The sequence below is a fragment of the Sardina pilchardus genome, chromosome 10 (genome assembly GCF_963854185.1).
Source record: "Sardina pilchardus chromosome 10, fSarPil1.1, whole genome shotgun sequence".
Classification (NCBI taxonomy): Eukaryota; Metazoa; Chordata; class Actinopteri; order Clupeiformes; family Clupeidae; genus Sardina; species Sardina pilchardus.
The window spans coordinates 28,372,209-28,387,208 of NC_085003.1; the positions used below are offsets into that span (position 1 = coordinate 28,372,209).

General features: G+C 48.8%; 1 protein-coding gene across 1 annotated transcript in view; it reads left to right on the forward strand.

Annotated features, from left to right (window-relative positions):
* Positions 1-15,000, forward strand: part of trim44 (tripartite motif containing 44) — a 49,252-nt gene that overhangs the window by 5,267 nt on the left and 28,985 nt on the right. Inside the window, exon 4 of the mRNA XM_062546507.1 lies at positions 10,228-10,686. Within this exon, the coding sequence (XP_062402491.1) occupies positions 10,228-10,686 (459 nt within the window). The remainder of the gene's footprint in view (positions 1-10,227; positions 10,687-15,000) is intronic.

A 15,000-nucleotide genomic window follows, 5' to 3' on the forward strand; every position in this document is an offset into this window, starting at 1 on the left:
TTTATAATAGGCCGCTGACAATGACGACGGGTTTGGTGCTTCTTTCATTCATATCACTCCGCAAGCCTAGTCCGTTCTCTCACTAGTGGAATTTATTGAAAGTGAAAGCAGACGGGTTGATGAATGTTTGATGCAAGTTCGATGTGTGAGTGTGTGGTAAACTATTTGTTTCTTAGCAGAAGCCATGAAACGGTAAAGGTCAAATTATTTGTTTAAGTATTATTATTAAGTTAAGTAGTATTTATTAAGTCTTTGCTTCGCGTTCGCGTCCAGTTTGACGTGTCTGGATTTTCCGATAATGACGACAATCTCCTGGTGCTGATATTGACTTTTAATTTCTGCGCGTGTAAACTAGTCTAGTAGTGATGCGCGGGTGGGCTTTTTTTAAAACCCGCCCCAACCCGACTTTTCAGGAGATCCAAACCGCCCCGCCCAATCCGCAAAAATATGTTCGAATTGTGACCCAAATCCGACCCGACCCGCGGAAAGGAAAAAACACATTTAACGTCTTTCCTAGCCTAATTGGCCCACATGAGGACAACAGCGGGTTACAATGATCGGTCATTTTGACAATCTGCGCTCCTCCACACCATTCATAATCTGCAGCCTAGACATAGCTAGTGTTAAATCTCATCTTCATAACAAGTTGCCATTCATATTTCCCCTTGCAACTTCATAGGCTAGCCTACTTTTGCGTTTAACACTGCCAAGCATTTAACAAGCACAGCTGTTTATTCGTGTAGCCTATGACAGAAGCGAGGTGTTCTCGCATTGTGCACAACCTTCGATATCCCACCCAGATCATTAGGCTCCATGTCCATAAAGTAGCGAATGCGCGATTGACTTTTTCAGTCAGTCACGCATGGCGCAATTGGGTGCTGAATTTAGAAGAAATTATGTTTTGCGCTCGACCACACCTCCTGTATTGCAGGCGCATCGCCACCTAATATGTCGGAAGTTAACAAGTGAGAAATGTGCATTTTTACTTTTTTGACCCGACCCACCCGCAATATTTAGAAAAAACTATTAGGCCTACCCAAATCCGCCCGACCCGCGGGTAAACCCGCGGATATCCGCGGGTAATGGGCTGAACCGCGCATCACTATAGTCTAGGCTACTGTGCTTGAAGTTAGCTGTGACAGACTAGCCTACTGGTTTTCATCGTTTTCACCACAAAGCCCGTCTACCTTAGCTTAGGTCTACTAAATTGTTTAGTTAACACCTGTCATTCCGCGTTTGTCCAGCCGTTCACCTCCGTGCGCCCCATGTCATTCAAAACATATTTCGGGATAGACATCTCACTATGAGAAAACGTATTATGATAGTGCTAAGAGATTGACACTTTGGCATTCTTGGTAAACATCAGTCTTGACTGTTGCACATAATATTGAGCTGATTTATTTTAGTGGAAATGGCCTATTGTAGCATATGTGCTGATACATGGAAAAAAGTTGCCTATTTAAAGGCACATTCTGAATTTTAATTCTAGCTCTCCATTGAGTGTGTGTGCACTTGAACAACTATGTAGCCTATACCAGTAGGGCCTGCCATTTATTTTAGGAGGAGAGGAGGACATGTTACCTTGGAAGGAGAGGGAGTGGTGCAATTTGATTTTCTTTCCAACTTAAATATCAATAACCTTCAAGCAACCTCTTCAATCAGCATCAATAGGCCTATATTGTACAGGACTAGACGACTGTAAGGGGGCAGGCTAAATGTTATCATAGGCCTATAGCCTACTAAATAATGTAGTCAACATTATAACTTTATGTTGGTTTAAGTTGAAACAAAACATGAACTGAGAAAATCCATAATTCTACATCATTGTTGGCAAAATGATCATGATAGCCTATATTTCAGCCATATCTGCTTTAGTCTTAAGTAGGCCCTTGACTACTTTGCTATAAATGAGTTTTCTTTAGGCCTTATAGACTATTTTGTAATATGTTATAATGTTTGAAATATATGTATCTCAGTCTATCAATAGTTCTCATAAAAGTCATCAGATGTCATCATTTAAACGGTTATTTTTCAAAATTTTCTCCCGGGGGTGCATGCCCCCGGACCCCCCTAGTAAATTACATTGAAGTGCACAGTAGCCGATACTATAGTACCTTAGCTATACACTAGAGCAGCAGTTCACAAACTTTAGCCCCCAAGGACCACTGACTCGCGTATTAAAAGGGGTGGGGGGGGGGGGGGGGGTATATAGGGGTCGGATATATTTTCCTTTTTTTTTGTCCTTTGCCAATCACACCCCTGGTGTGTGTGTGTGTGTGTGTGTGTGTGTGTGTGTGTGTGAGAGCATGAGAGAGAGTGTGTGTGTGTGTGTGTGTGTGTGTGTGTGTGTGTGTGTGTGTGTGTGTGTGAGAGCATGAGAGAGAGTGTGTGTGTGTGTGTGTGTGTGTGTGTGAGAGCATGAGAGAGAGAGTGTGTGTGTGTGTGTGTGTGTGTGTGTGTGTGTGTGTGTGTGTGTGTGTGTGTGTGTGTGTGTGAGGTGTGACTCCAGCAGGTCAGGACAGGAGGAGGACAGGCACACCAGGATGGAGAGTGTTGTGCTGCAGCCTCACCGTCTAACAGTGGCCAGAGGACAGAGAGAGAGAGAGAGAGAGAGAGAGAGAGAGAATGGAGGGAGTAAGAGAGGGGGCTTGAGAGAGAGAGAGGGGTGGGGGGGGGGGTTGTGTCAGAAACAACAGCGTCACTGTCCAACACGGTCAGGACAAAGACAGAGACTAGTAGTAGTGTACTGTATGCACTCTTAAAATGGATGTGTTGGAAACAATGCAAATTGTGTTGTCCTTATCTGGGCATAGAGATATTATTTTCAAAACATGTTGTAACAAATAACAAAAGAAGTCTGTTGGAATCAACGTAAACTGTGTTACCTGTCTGGAAATAGAGATCAACACAAGATATGTAGTTTTCAACACATTCATTTTAATAGTGTGATTGAGTGGGAGAGAGGGATGGAGAATGGGACTGAGAGAGAGATGATGAGAGATGAAAAGAGGAAGATGGAGGAAGAGAGAGAGGACAGTGGAAAGACAGATACCAGTGGCATTGCAAGAGGCCAGTAAAACTGTCAACTGGACAAATTAACTTCCAGTACAGCTCTGTGTCCAGAGGATTCTGTTATGAGGTCAGATGGTGGCTCTAGTGGGGTGTGTGTGTGTGTGTGTGTGTGTGTGTGTGTGTGTGTGTGTGTGTGTGTGTGTGTGTGTGTGTGTGTGTGTGTGTGTGTGTGTGTGTGTGTGTGTGTGTGTGTGTGTGTGTGTGTGTGTGTGTGTGTGTGTGTGTGTGTGTGTGTGTGTGTGTGTGTATATGTATATGTGCATATATGTGCAATGCACATTTGTGTGAGCGAATGAGTACTGAATGTGTATGTGAGCGAATGAGTACTGTATGTGTATGTGAGTGTGTGTGGACATGTGTGTATGAGAGAGTGCATTAGTAGGTTCTCTAGGGAATCTGTTTTTGTGTGGGAGTGTGCACTTAGATTTATGGATGGGTGTGTGTGCGCCTGCTTGTGTGTGTGTGCATGCGTGCTTGTATACGAGAGTGTGTGTGTGTGTGTGTATGTGTGTGCGTGTGTGTGTGTGTGTAGTGGCTGTCGGCAGAAGGACAGTAATGTTAGCGCAAAGCTGTGCATGGCCTTGAGTGGCGGGCTAGCTGTATAATGCAGAGAGGTTAATTTGCAGGGCCAGTGGAAGGTAGTACTGTTAATGGATCCTGCTCTCTCTCTCTCTCTCTCTCTCTCCCCCCTCTATCCCTCCCCCTCTCTCCCCCACTCCTCTCTCCCTCTCCATCTCTCTCTCTCTCTCTCTCTCTCTCTCTCTCTCTACCTCCCCCCTCTACCCCCCCTCCCTCTCTCTCCCTCCCCCTCTATCTCCCCCCTCCTCTCTCCCTCTCCATCTCTCTCTCTCTCTCTCTCTTTCTCTTTCCCTGAGTCTGAGCCGTAGTGTATTATCATCCTGAAATATCCACACTGCCCCTCAGCCTGCCGAGACCTTTTGTCCCCCCGCCGCGTTCCTCCGGAGAGGTGTAACATGTTCGCAAAATGACTTTTCTCCGCGCTGGCAGGCCGACGTGTCGGGATGCATTATCTGGATTTGTGTCCGCGTCCTCTCCCGACTGCTAAATGTCAGCTGGGGGTTTGATATGCACGCCCCGTAGCGCGTGGAGGTGTCAGTGCCTTCAGACGAGAGAGACAGAGGAAGATAGAGACAGAAGGAGAGAGAGAGAGAGAGAGAGAGAGAGAGAGAGAGAAGAGAGAGAAAGAGAGAAAAAAGAGAAAGAGAGAGAAAAGAGAAAGAGAGAGAGACGGGGGGAGATGGAGGGAGAGAGAAGGCGGGGGAAGCAGGGCTCAGAGGCAGGTGTGTGTGTGTGTGTGTGTGTGTGTGTGTGTGGCATAGGAAGGCTGTAATGTTTATCCATGAAAACCTGGTGGACTAATTAAGTGCGGTGCCTCAGGTATGGAGGTTTTGCTCTTACACATCTGCAAACACACATCTGCATATCCCACAGAGAATGTCCGGAAGCGTGAAAAAAAAAAAACCTCACATAGAATCATAGACATTTCTACACATTTAATGAATGAGCAGCATGCATTTGCTATAATCACTTGGCCAACTCACTGAACCATCTACCTCCCAGCCCCAAAACATTTACTCTCATACTCTCCTCTCTCTCCTCTCTTTCTCTCTTCCTCTCTCTCCCTCTCTCTCCCCTCTCTTCTCTTATTCTCTCTTCCTCTCTCCCTCTCTCTCCTCTCTTTCTCTCTCTCCTCTCGCCTCCATCTCCTCTCTCTCTCCCTCTCTCTCTCTCCCTCTCTCTACTCCTTTCTATCCCTCTCTCCTCCCTCTCCTCTCTCTCTCTATCCCCCTCTCTCTCTCCCCCCTCCCTCCTGTCCCTCTCTCGTCTCTGCGTAGTGTTTTGTTTTCCTCTTGCGCAGGCCCGGGTGCTTAAAGGCCAGTAGGTAGCCAGCATATTTTATGGGGTCGTATTTCCTGCACTGAGTGACTGTCATGTGCGTGTGTGTGTGTGTGTGTGTAGGAGCCTCCACCTGCAGTCCCGCCAGCCTCAGATGAGATGATCAGCCTGCACTAAGAAGCGCTCTGCTACTCAAGCTATTGTTCGTGGGGTTTATGTATTTTATTTATTTATTTATTTATTGTTTGTTTCTGAAAGCCCCATAAAAATCTACAAGAACACCAGACGCATAAAACCTGTCAACTTGAGGCCAAGAAAAAATAAAGAATGGGAATGCGTTGCTTCTCTCGGTCTCTCTCTTTCTCTCTCTCTCTCTCTCTCTCTCTCTCTCTCTCTCTCTCTCTCTCTCTCTCTCTCTCTCTCTGTATCTCCCTTTCTCTCTCTCTGCCTCTCCATCTCTCTCTCCCTCTCTTCCTCTCTCTCTCCCTCCCCCTCTCTCTGTCTGTCTTCATCTTTAATTTAATTACTTTATGTATCGTTTCCCGGGAGCATGCTCAGATTGGCATTCACAGCCAGTAAGAGTTGTTTGACTTGACGCCTGAACTCTGCCAGGGTTCTCTCTCTCCCCATAACACTAGCACGGGAGGAAATTAAAAATGCTGCCTCCCTCTCTCCTTCTCTTTACACCCCTCTCTCTTCCCCCTCTTCTCTCCTTCCCTTTACATCTCTCTCCATCTCTCTGTCTCTCACTCTTGGTTTCTCCTCTCCTCTCTCTGTCTCATTTCCTCTATTACTCTCTCTGGATTTCTCACCGTCTCTCTCCCTCTCTCTCGCTCCCTCTTCCTCTCTGTGTAATTTTCTATCCCACTCCCTCTCTCCCTCCCTCTCTCCCTCAGTCACTCCCTCCCTTCATCTCTCTCTCTCCCCCACTCTCTGTTGATCTGCGAGGTCATTTACAGGCTCTGATTGCTGGCCTCGAGATGCCAATAGCAGGGAGGTAAAATGTGATGCAAATCTCTCTGGAAAAGTATTCATTTGGAGCGGAGCCACGGTGTGTGTGTGTGTGTGTGTGTGTGTGTGTGTGTGTGTGTGTGTGTGTGTGTGTGTGTGTGTGTGTGTGTGTGTGTGTGTGTGTGTGTGTGTGTGTGTGTGTGTGTGTGTGTGTGTGTGTGTGTGTGTGTGTGTGTGTGTGTGTGTGTGTGTGTGTGTGTGTGTGTGTGTGTGTGTGTGTGTGTGTGTGTGTGTGTGTGTGTGTGTGTGTCTCTGTGTGTGTGTGACTGTGTGTCTCTCTGTGTGTGTCTCTCTCTGTGTGTGTGTGTGTGTGTGTGTGTGTGTGTGTGTGTGTGGCTATGAGTGTCTCTCTGTGTGTATGTCTCTGTGTGTATGTCTCTGTGTGTGTGTGTGTGTGTGTCTGTCTGTGTCTGTGTGTCTGTGTCTAAGTGTGTGTGTGTGTGTGTGTGTCTGTGTCTAAGTGAGTGTGTGTGTGTGTGTGTGTGTGTGTGTGTCTAGAGGGGGACAGTCAGTTCAAAGCCATTTGTGCCTAATGTCCCTCTAATGCTCTGCCCCCACGGCCTGCTCTCTCTGGGCGGGCGGGACCCTTGGGCTCTGGGTTGGCGCGGCCCGGGCCTCTTTAAAAGCTTGCGTGTGTTTAGGGACCGCTCGCCGCATGTCCGCGCAGCCAGCCGGCTGAACAGGAACAGACTTTTGTGCTCCTCGCTTTGATCCGATCTGGAGACCACGTGTGGTTTGCGTGCGCCTGTGTGTGCCTGTGTGTTGTGGTTTGTGTGCGTATACGAGTGTGTATGGGTTGTGCTTTTTAATGTGTATGCTTGTGTGTGTGTGTGTGTGTGTGTGTGTTTGAGTGCTTGTTTATTTGTGTAATCGTGTGTGTGTGTGTGTGTGTGTGTGTGTGTGTGTGTGTGTGTATGAGTGCTTCTGCTTGTCTTTGTGCATACTTACTTGTGTGCGCGCGCGCGTGTGTGTGTGTGTGTGTGTGTGTTTGTGCTGTACGCGAGCATTCCTCTGTGAATTGGCAGCATCACCTTTTAAATGCCTCCTCTGTTGTCTGCTGCCTTATTTTAGTCTCTCATTGCTCATTCCTGCATGCCAGAGTGAGAGCAAAGCCCATGTGCTTCACCCGCTTGTGTTCCAGCATCCAGCATCCACACACAGCCACGTCTCTCTAACTAAACAGTCTTGTGACTGATTAAAAACACAGCACTTTCACACAGCACATCCTCCTCCTCCTCCTCCTTCTCCTCTTCATCCTCCTACTCTTCCTCCTCCTCCTCCTCCTCCTCCTCCCCCTCGCTGCTTCGCCTCCTTCTGTAAGTAGGCCAGACAGAGCCACTGGCCCTCGGTCATCTCGGTCCAGCTGCCTCGGGCCCTCTTCCACGCTGCCGCCGTTGCAGCATTGCCCCCAGAGGCCCCCAGGGCACGGAGCCCGCACCTGCCTGGGGTGAGATAAGCCCCGGCCAGATGGACCGTCCACTCTCGCCTGGGCGCTGTACCTAGGTCAGTCCTGGCGAAGTTGAGTTGAGTTGAGTAGAGTAGAGCGGAGAGGAGCGGAGGCCCATTGGCTATGATGTGCCTGGATGGGGGAGAGGAGGGGTGTGTGTGTGTGTGTGTTTGTATTTAAGTGTGTGTTTGTGTTTATGTGTGTGTCTCTGTGTGTCTCTCTCTGTGTGTGTGTGTGTGTGTGTGTGTGTGTGTGTAGATACATCACCATGCTTCTTTCGTTGAGTGATTTCACATTCATGGAAGGGTCATCTCATTCTCTGATCTGGTCTGAGCCTGACGTGGAGCAAAAGTCATCTTGAATGGTTATTGATCACAGACTGTTTATAAAGGTATCGATGAGCACCTGAAGGGGCTCTGAGCTTAGTTTTCATACTGGAATGTGGTGAAATGTCAAGCGAATTTCTCTCTGTAGCTACAAGGCCACTTGCCTCGTTAACACCAGACCTGTTCTCAGTGGCGACATGCTTGGTTTACCTCCCATCTCCCAGGGTTGTAACCGGCGGTGAAATTCAGCTAAAGTTGGTAACTTAAACTCTTTCCAATGCTTTCCATCAGCAAACACATCTTGTAAACAACGGTTTTGCATTCAGTTCTTTAACCATGTTTCAAAGAAAGTGAATTCTGTACAATTTAAATCTGATGCCAAAAGGACAAAAAGCTCCTTCTTTGTAATCCGTTGTACAATTCATTCTACAAACATTCTCAGCCTCTAATGGTCACTGGGTTGTTTTATCGGCAGCTCAATCTCATCAATCAGTGATATGGCCATTGTGCTCCAGATCTAGTGATTGTCCTGATGTGGAAGGCTTTGACGGAAGATTATATTCATGCCTCTAAAGTAAGTATGGGTCAGAGTGGTTTACTCATTTTTTTAAAAAGTGTTTTTTAGGTCACCATTTAGTCAAAGAGGATCCCTGTGGCTCCATAGATGTTAATGGCAAGGCGGTGATGGAAAGGACAGGGGCATATTTCGGCCAACTCTATTTCCGACTCCAGCAGACCGTGAGCGTTTTCTCCATTTTCAGTTTTGCCCCCTCACACAACCAGTTTGGGATTTTCAAAAATATAATGAGCCTTAGACTGTGGACCGTGGCTGTGGAAGAGAGAGAGGGGGGTGTGGGGGAAGTCTTTGGGTGTGTGTGTGGTGTGGACTCGGATGTGTTGTGCTTGTGGATGCTATACTGTGTGTGTGTGTGTGTGTGTGTGTAGGGGAGGGGGGCGTTGCATCTGACACTGCACTGTCGAGTCGGCGGCTGTCACAGTCAGTGGTTGCCTGTCGAGGCAGCATACTCAAATGAGTCGTAGCTAAAGAGCTCCTGCAGGGAAATGGATTAGAAGGGAATTCTGTTAGCGGTGCAACTGCCCTGAAACCTAAACAGATGGCACGCCGTGGTGGGCTGCCTCCGTGATTTCGCCTCCGCTCGCTCGCTCCTCGCCCGCTCCTTCGCCCGCTAGACGCGTCGCGCTGCGTGACGGAGCAGCCATAGGATGGGGGGTCTCATGAGGGTCTTCATTATGTCTGCCCGATAGGGGAAGAAATCCAATTAGATGCCACCACAAGAGTCTGCATCGGAGAGACGAGTGTGACAGCTCAAGTCTCCTCCGTATCTCCCTCCCTCCATCCTTTTTTTTTTACTCCCCCCCCTTGCTGTCTCTCTCTTTTTCTGTTTTTCTGTGTCCCTCTCTTTCTCTCTCCACTTTTTCTTTACCCCCTCTTCGCTTCTCGCCCTCTCGCTCTGTCTCTCTTGCTCTCTCCTCTCCTTTCTGTCATATTCTTTTTTCCCTCCTCCCTGTGTCACCCCCCCACTCTCTTTCTCTCTCTCTCTCTTTTTCTCCATCCCTTTGTTTCTCCCACTCTCCTCCTCTAGCTCTCCCGGTCTGTTCCTCTTCTCCATCCATATTCAGAGGCCTGTTCTCTCCATCTCCGCTCCCCGCTGTATAATTCTTATCCCTCAAATCTCCCCCTGCTCCCCTGCTCTGCTCTCTCGTGCGCCGTGTCTATTCTGGGGACGGAATTTCAGATCCAATCTTTTGGGGTGAACTTGACGTGTTTCTATGACTGCATTCATCTTCCCTCCCTCGGCTCTCTTTCTCTGGAACTCTCTCTCTCCTCCTCCTCTTCATCATCTTCCTCTTATTCTTCTCCTTCTTCTTCTTCTTCTTCTTCTTCTTTTTCTTCTTCTGTGCCTCACATTTGTCATGCTCTCTCCTCCTCCCTAAGGGTTTCCATGATTCCCAGGTTTCTCCATTTAGTTTTCACTCAGTGTTCTCAATGCAGACTTTGATTGTCTCTCCTGGCCAAACGCACAGCCTGTTGCATTATTCACTTGTTTGTTTTGTGTGATGAAGTTTCCAGACACTGCACACACACACACACACACACACACACACACACACACACACAGAGTCACGTTCTCTAACCATCTGTGTGCAGCACATCATCACTAATGGCTGTTTTTCATCAATTGTTCTGTCTCTTTCTACCTCTCTCTACCTTCTTCTCCACTCTTTCCTTCTTACATCTCTTTCCTTCCCTCTCTCTTGTCTCTCCTTTTGCCCACTCCTCCCTCCTTTCCTACCTTCCATCTCTCTCATTCTCTCTCTCTCTCTCTCTCTCTCTCTCTCTCTCTCTCTCTCTCTCTCTCTCTCTCTCTTTCTTTCTTTCTTTCTTTCTTTCTTCCATCTCTCTCTTTCTTTCTTTCCTTCTTTCTTCTCTCTCTCCCCCCTCTCTCTCACCCCCTCTCTCTCTCCCCCTCTCTCTCTCTTTCTCTCCCTCAGATGAATAAAGATGAGCTGGAGCTGTACGTGAACAAGCAGTTTGACGAGCTGCACCAGCTGGTGCGTCTGGAGGAGAAGCGCACGCTGCACCTGGTGGACCTGAAGGAGGCCTTCCTGACGGCGCAGGCCAGCGAGATGATCGCCGAGATCAGCGTCAACACCGAGCGGCTGCAGGAGGAGGTGGACTGCATCACGCAGCAGCTGGGCGAGCTGGAGCAGGCCGCCGTCGTACCGCCACCGCCACCGCCACCGCCACCGCCGCCCGAGGCCGGACACGACGATGGACCTCCAGTGGTGGCGGCTGCCGCCGTCGGCGTTCTGAACGGGGCGGGCGCTCCGGGTCTCGGGGCTGCAGAGGACGACGTAGCTGACCGCGAGGCTGAGGCGGCCGCACATGCGATCGTGGCGGCCATGGCGGGGCCGGATCCACTTCCTCTTCCTGCCGCCATCAGACTAGCGGTGAGCAACACGCTGATTACAGCTACACATGCACTTTTTACATTGCAGTGGGACATCTAGGAAGAACATGTAGCACCACTTCTCCATATATGGATTAAGCTCCCACTGAAGTTCTCAAGTCTAGGACTAGGATTGATCCATGCAATATTTAAGCAATATAGCACGAGTGGGAGTGGGTTGTTGCTGGATATTCCCACGGGTGTTGTTCGACCGTAGCCTTGAGGCTGTACATCTTGGAAAAAAGTTAAAACATATAGAAAACTCCTCCATTCTCTGTTCAAACAAGTTCATTCGCTGATCAACAACCACCAGGGGCCTCAAATATCACTCCTTGATGCTTAGATATTGGTAAGGGATGTCTCCAGTGAACAGTGCTTGAGGCAGGTGTGGACATGCAGCGGTGGAGGTGAAAGTGCAGGATCAGTACAGTATAGTAACATTTAGCATCTGAACCAGAGCTTGACCTTCAATAGATAAACATCCTCAAGGTCATTTTCGATTAAAAAAAGAAAAAGTCATCTCAGGGTTTCTCTTGTGTTTGGACTGAAGACATATACAGTAACAACACACTTGTGTTAAATGATACAAGCGGACATGATTTAATCCATATAAACAAATGGATTATGCAGTAATTGGTGTATACAGTGGAGGTATGAATTCCACTCTCCTGCTGGGCTCTTGGCAGGCTCAGTGGTGGCTGTGCTGTCAGCAGGGTGATGGAGGAGCCTTCCTCTTGCCTGTGTCGCTGTGTGTAAGTAAAGAGGACTTTAGCTGAGGAGGTCCTTACAGTGTTAAAGGAGGAGGTCAGGGTAATTTAGTGGTCTTCAGGAAATAGCACACTGGCCTCAGAGGACTCCTGGCTTCTGTCCCGTTTTCTGTGCCTCCTATTTACTTCTACAAATACACACACGCAGACACACAAGCACACATATTCGCACACACACACACACACACACACACACACACACACACACACACACACACACTCATGCAAGCACACGCACGCACACACTGAAACACACACAAGCGTGCACACACACACACAAACACACACACACACACACAAACACAAACACACACAAGCGTGCACGCACGCACACACACACACACACACACACACGCACAAATATGCACACAGATTGATACCCACACACACATGCGCAGGGCTGTGTCATTACTCACAGGTGAGAATTAAAGACCCCCAGTGGCCCATTTGTCACCATCACCACAGAGTGAGAGCCTCCTTATGGGCAAGTGAGAAGAGCCCTGTGTGTGTGTGTGTGTGTGTGTGTGTGTGTTTGTGTGTGTGTGTGTCTGTCGGTCTGTCTGTCTGTCTGTCTTGTCTGTCTGCTTTTGCATGGGGGCGAGTTAGATTGTGTGTGTGAGTGTGTTTGTGTGTCTATGTGTGTGTGTGTGTGTGTGTGTCTGTGTGCGCACGTGCGTACCTCTATGAGTGTGTGAGTGTGCTGTTGAGGTGGAGAAATTGCTTTCCTGGGCGAGAAATGAGGCGGGCCGTGGCTGAGTTCATTAGGAGCCTAATTGAAAGCTGCTGCTCTGCCCAGCTCTCCAGCTCTCCTGTTAGAGCCACTGACAGGCCCATCAGCCTGCTGGACCTCAGGGCTACCATTGGATCTGCCCCCGTGTATTAACCTCATAGCTGGAGAAATTTTGCAATATCAATGTCAAAGCTGTGGCTAATAGTTGGGAAATTACTGCGTGTGCGTGCGCGTGTGCGCGTGTGCGCGTCTGCGCGTCTGTGTCTGTGTCTGTGTCTGTGTCTGTGTCTGTGTCTGTGTCTGTGTGTGTGTCTGTGTCTGTGTCTGTGTCTGTGTCTGTGTCTGTGTCTGTGTCTGTGTCTGTGTCTGTGTGTGTCTGTGTGTGTGTGTGTTAACTGGACAGCCTGGTGTTGTTTGTTCTAAACCAGTCTGAATGGGCTGTGGGCAACCTGTGTGATCCATGTTCAGCCCAGATGGCCCGTTTACCTCCACCCACCCCTCTAGAAGCTTCCAATCTGCTCCATCTCTCTCCTCTCTCCCCCTGGGCCTTTCCTGGGGAGGCCAGGGCCAAAAAATCACATGCTCTGTGAAACAATGTCAAGTTTCAAATGTATCTCTGCTCCAATTACAGGATAGTAATTTTCTGATAGGATCAGCCGTGCTGCCCAAGTGTAAAGTAGTGTGGTGGGGTTTTGTGAAGCTGTGTGTGTGTGTGTGTGTGTGTGTGTGTGTGTGTGTGTGTGTGTGTGTGTGTGTGTGTGTGTGTGTGTGTGTGTGTGTGTGTGTGTGTGTGTGTGTGTGTGTGTGTGTGTGTGTGTGTGTGTGTGTGTGTGTGTGTGTGTGTGTGTGTGTGTGTGTGTGTGTGTGTGTGTGTGTGTGTGTTCATGTGAGAGAGTGTATATGTATCTGTGTGTTTGATAGTGTGCTGCTGATGGGAAAGTGTGTGTGTACGTGTCTGTATGAGATTGCGTTTGAGGTTGTGTGCTGATGTGAGGGTGTGTGTTTCTGTGAGTGTGTGCTTGTGTGTGTGTGTGTGTGTGTGTGTGTGTGTGTGTGTGTGTGTGTGTGTGTGTGTGTGTGTGTGTGTGTGTGTGTGTGTGTGTGTGTGTGTGTGTGTGTGTGCGCGCGCGCGCGTGCGTGCGTCTCATTTTTTCCTTAAACACAGCGGGCGCTCCATGGCGGCGTCTGTCAGGGGATCAATAGAGAGTGGCGGGAGAGAGGCACTTCAGCTCACGCTCGCTATTTACCCTCCTATCACAGCCAGCCGCCATTACCCCAGCAGCACTTAGGCAGACTGAACGCTCCCCCCCTCCGTCTGGCAGAGAGAGAGAGAGAGAGAGAGAGAGAGAAGGATAAAGAAATAAAGAGAGAGAATAAAGAAAGACAGAGAGAGGGAGAAAGATAAAGAAAGAGAAGGATAAGGAAAGAGAGAGAGAGAGAGAGAGAGGGAGAGAGATAAAGAAAGAGACAGAGAAAGAGAAGGATAAGGCAAGAGAAAGAGAGAGGGAGAGAGATAAAGAAAGAGACAGAAAGAGAAGGATAAAGAAAGAGAGAGAGAGAGCAAAAAAAGAGACAGAGAGGGAGAGAATGAAATGTACTCATACACATTCTAGATTCTACACACACACTTATATTGGCATATGTACTCTCTTATACACAATACACATGGGTACCCACAAAACACATTCTCTTTCTTCTCTAGCCTGCACACACACACACACACACACACACACAGACACACACACACTCGCTCCCTCTCTTTCTTTCTCTCTGACAAGCTCATACACAATCACTTACACATGACACATACACACACACACAACAAGCTCAACCATACACACTTGGACAAGCTCACATGCACGCACAGAGACACATCGAACACACACACACACACAGACACACACACACACACACACAGACACGCTTGGAGTAACTCTCACACGGTCCACCCCAACCCCTTTTTCATGCTCTAATACATCCCATTGACTGATGTGTGTACTGGACCTGAGATTGTTACTCGATGAGAGAGTGATTTTGAGTGAATGATTGAGTGTGTGTATGTATGTGTGTGTGAGTGAGTGTGTGCATGTGTGTGCGGTAGTGGGGGGGGGGGGGGGGGGTGTCCAGCCTGGGCAACTGTCCAGTTCCTCATTAGCCGGGCCGTACAGTGTCAAGGCAGGGTCAGGGGTCGTGTTCCGAGGATGTGCCCTCCCCCCCCTCCTTCCCCCTGCCCCCCCCAACCCCCCCCCCCCCACCACCACCACCACCAGCACCACCAGCACCACTATCTCCAGAGTGACTCTTGCCAGGCTCCTCTGAGCCCTGCCAGCATGAACTCCCTGCCTCGGCCCAACTAGCCAGCCAGGACGCTGGGTGCACACACACACACACACACACAAGCACACTCACACACTCACACACACTCACACACACTCACACACTCACACACTCACACACTCACACACTCACACACTCACTCACACACTCACACACTCACACACTCACACACACACACACACACACACACACACACACACACACACACTCACTCACACACACATACACACACACACACACACACAAGGGCACATAGCCACTCTTTCAGAAGGCTGGCCAGGACACTGGGCAACTTCTCTCATCCGCTAGGCTCCTTTCTGTGCAATTACTGTGCCCTGCTAAAAGAGCTGAAATGATCTCTGCTCTCTCCTTTGCAGTCCCTCTCTCTTCCTCTATCTCTTCCTATCTCTCCCTCTCTCTCTCTCTCTGTAACACTGAGTCCAGCCTGTGGTATTATCTAGCCCTTACTGTAGCGAGGACT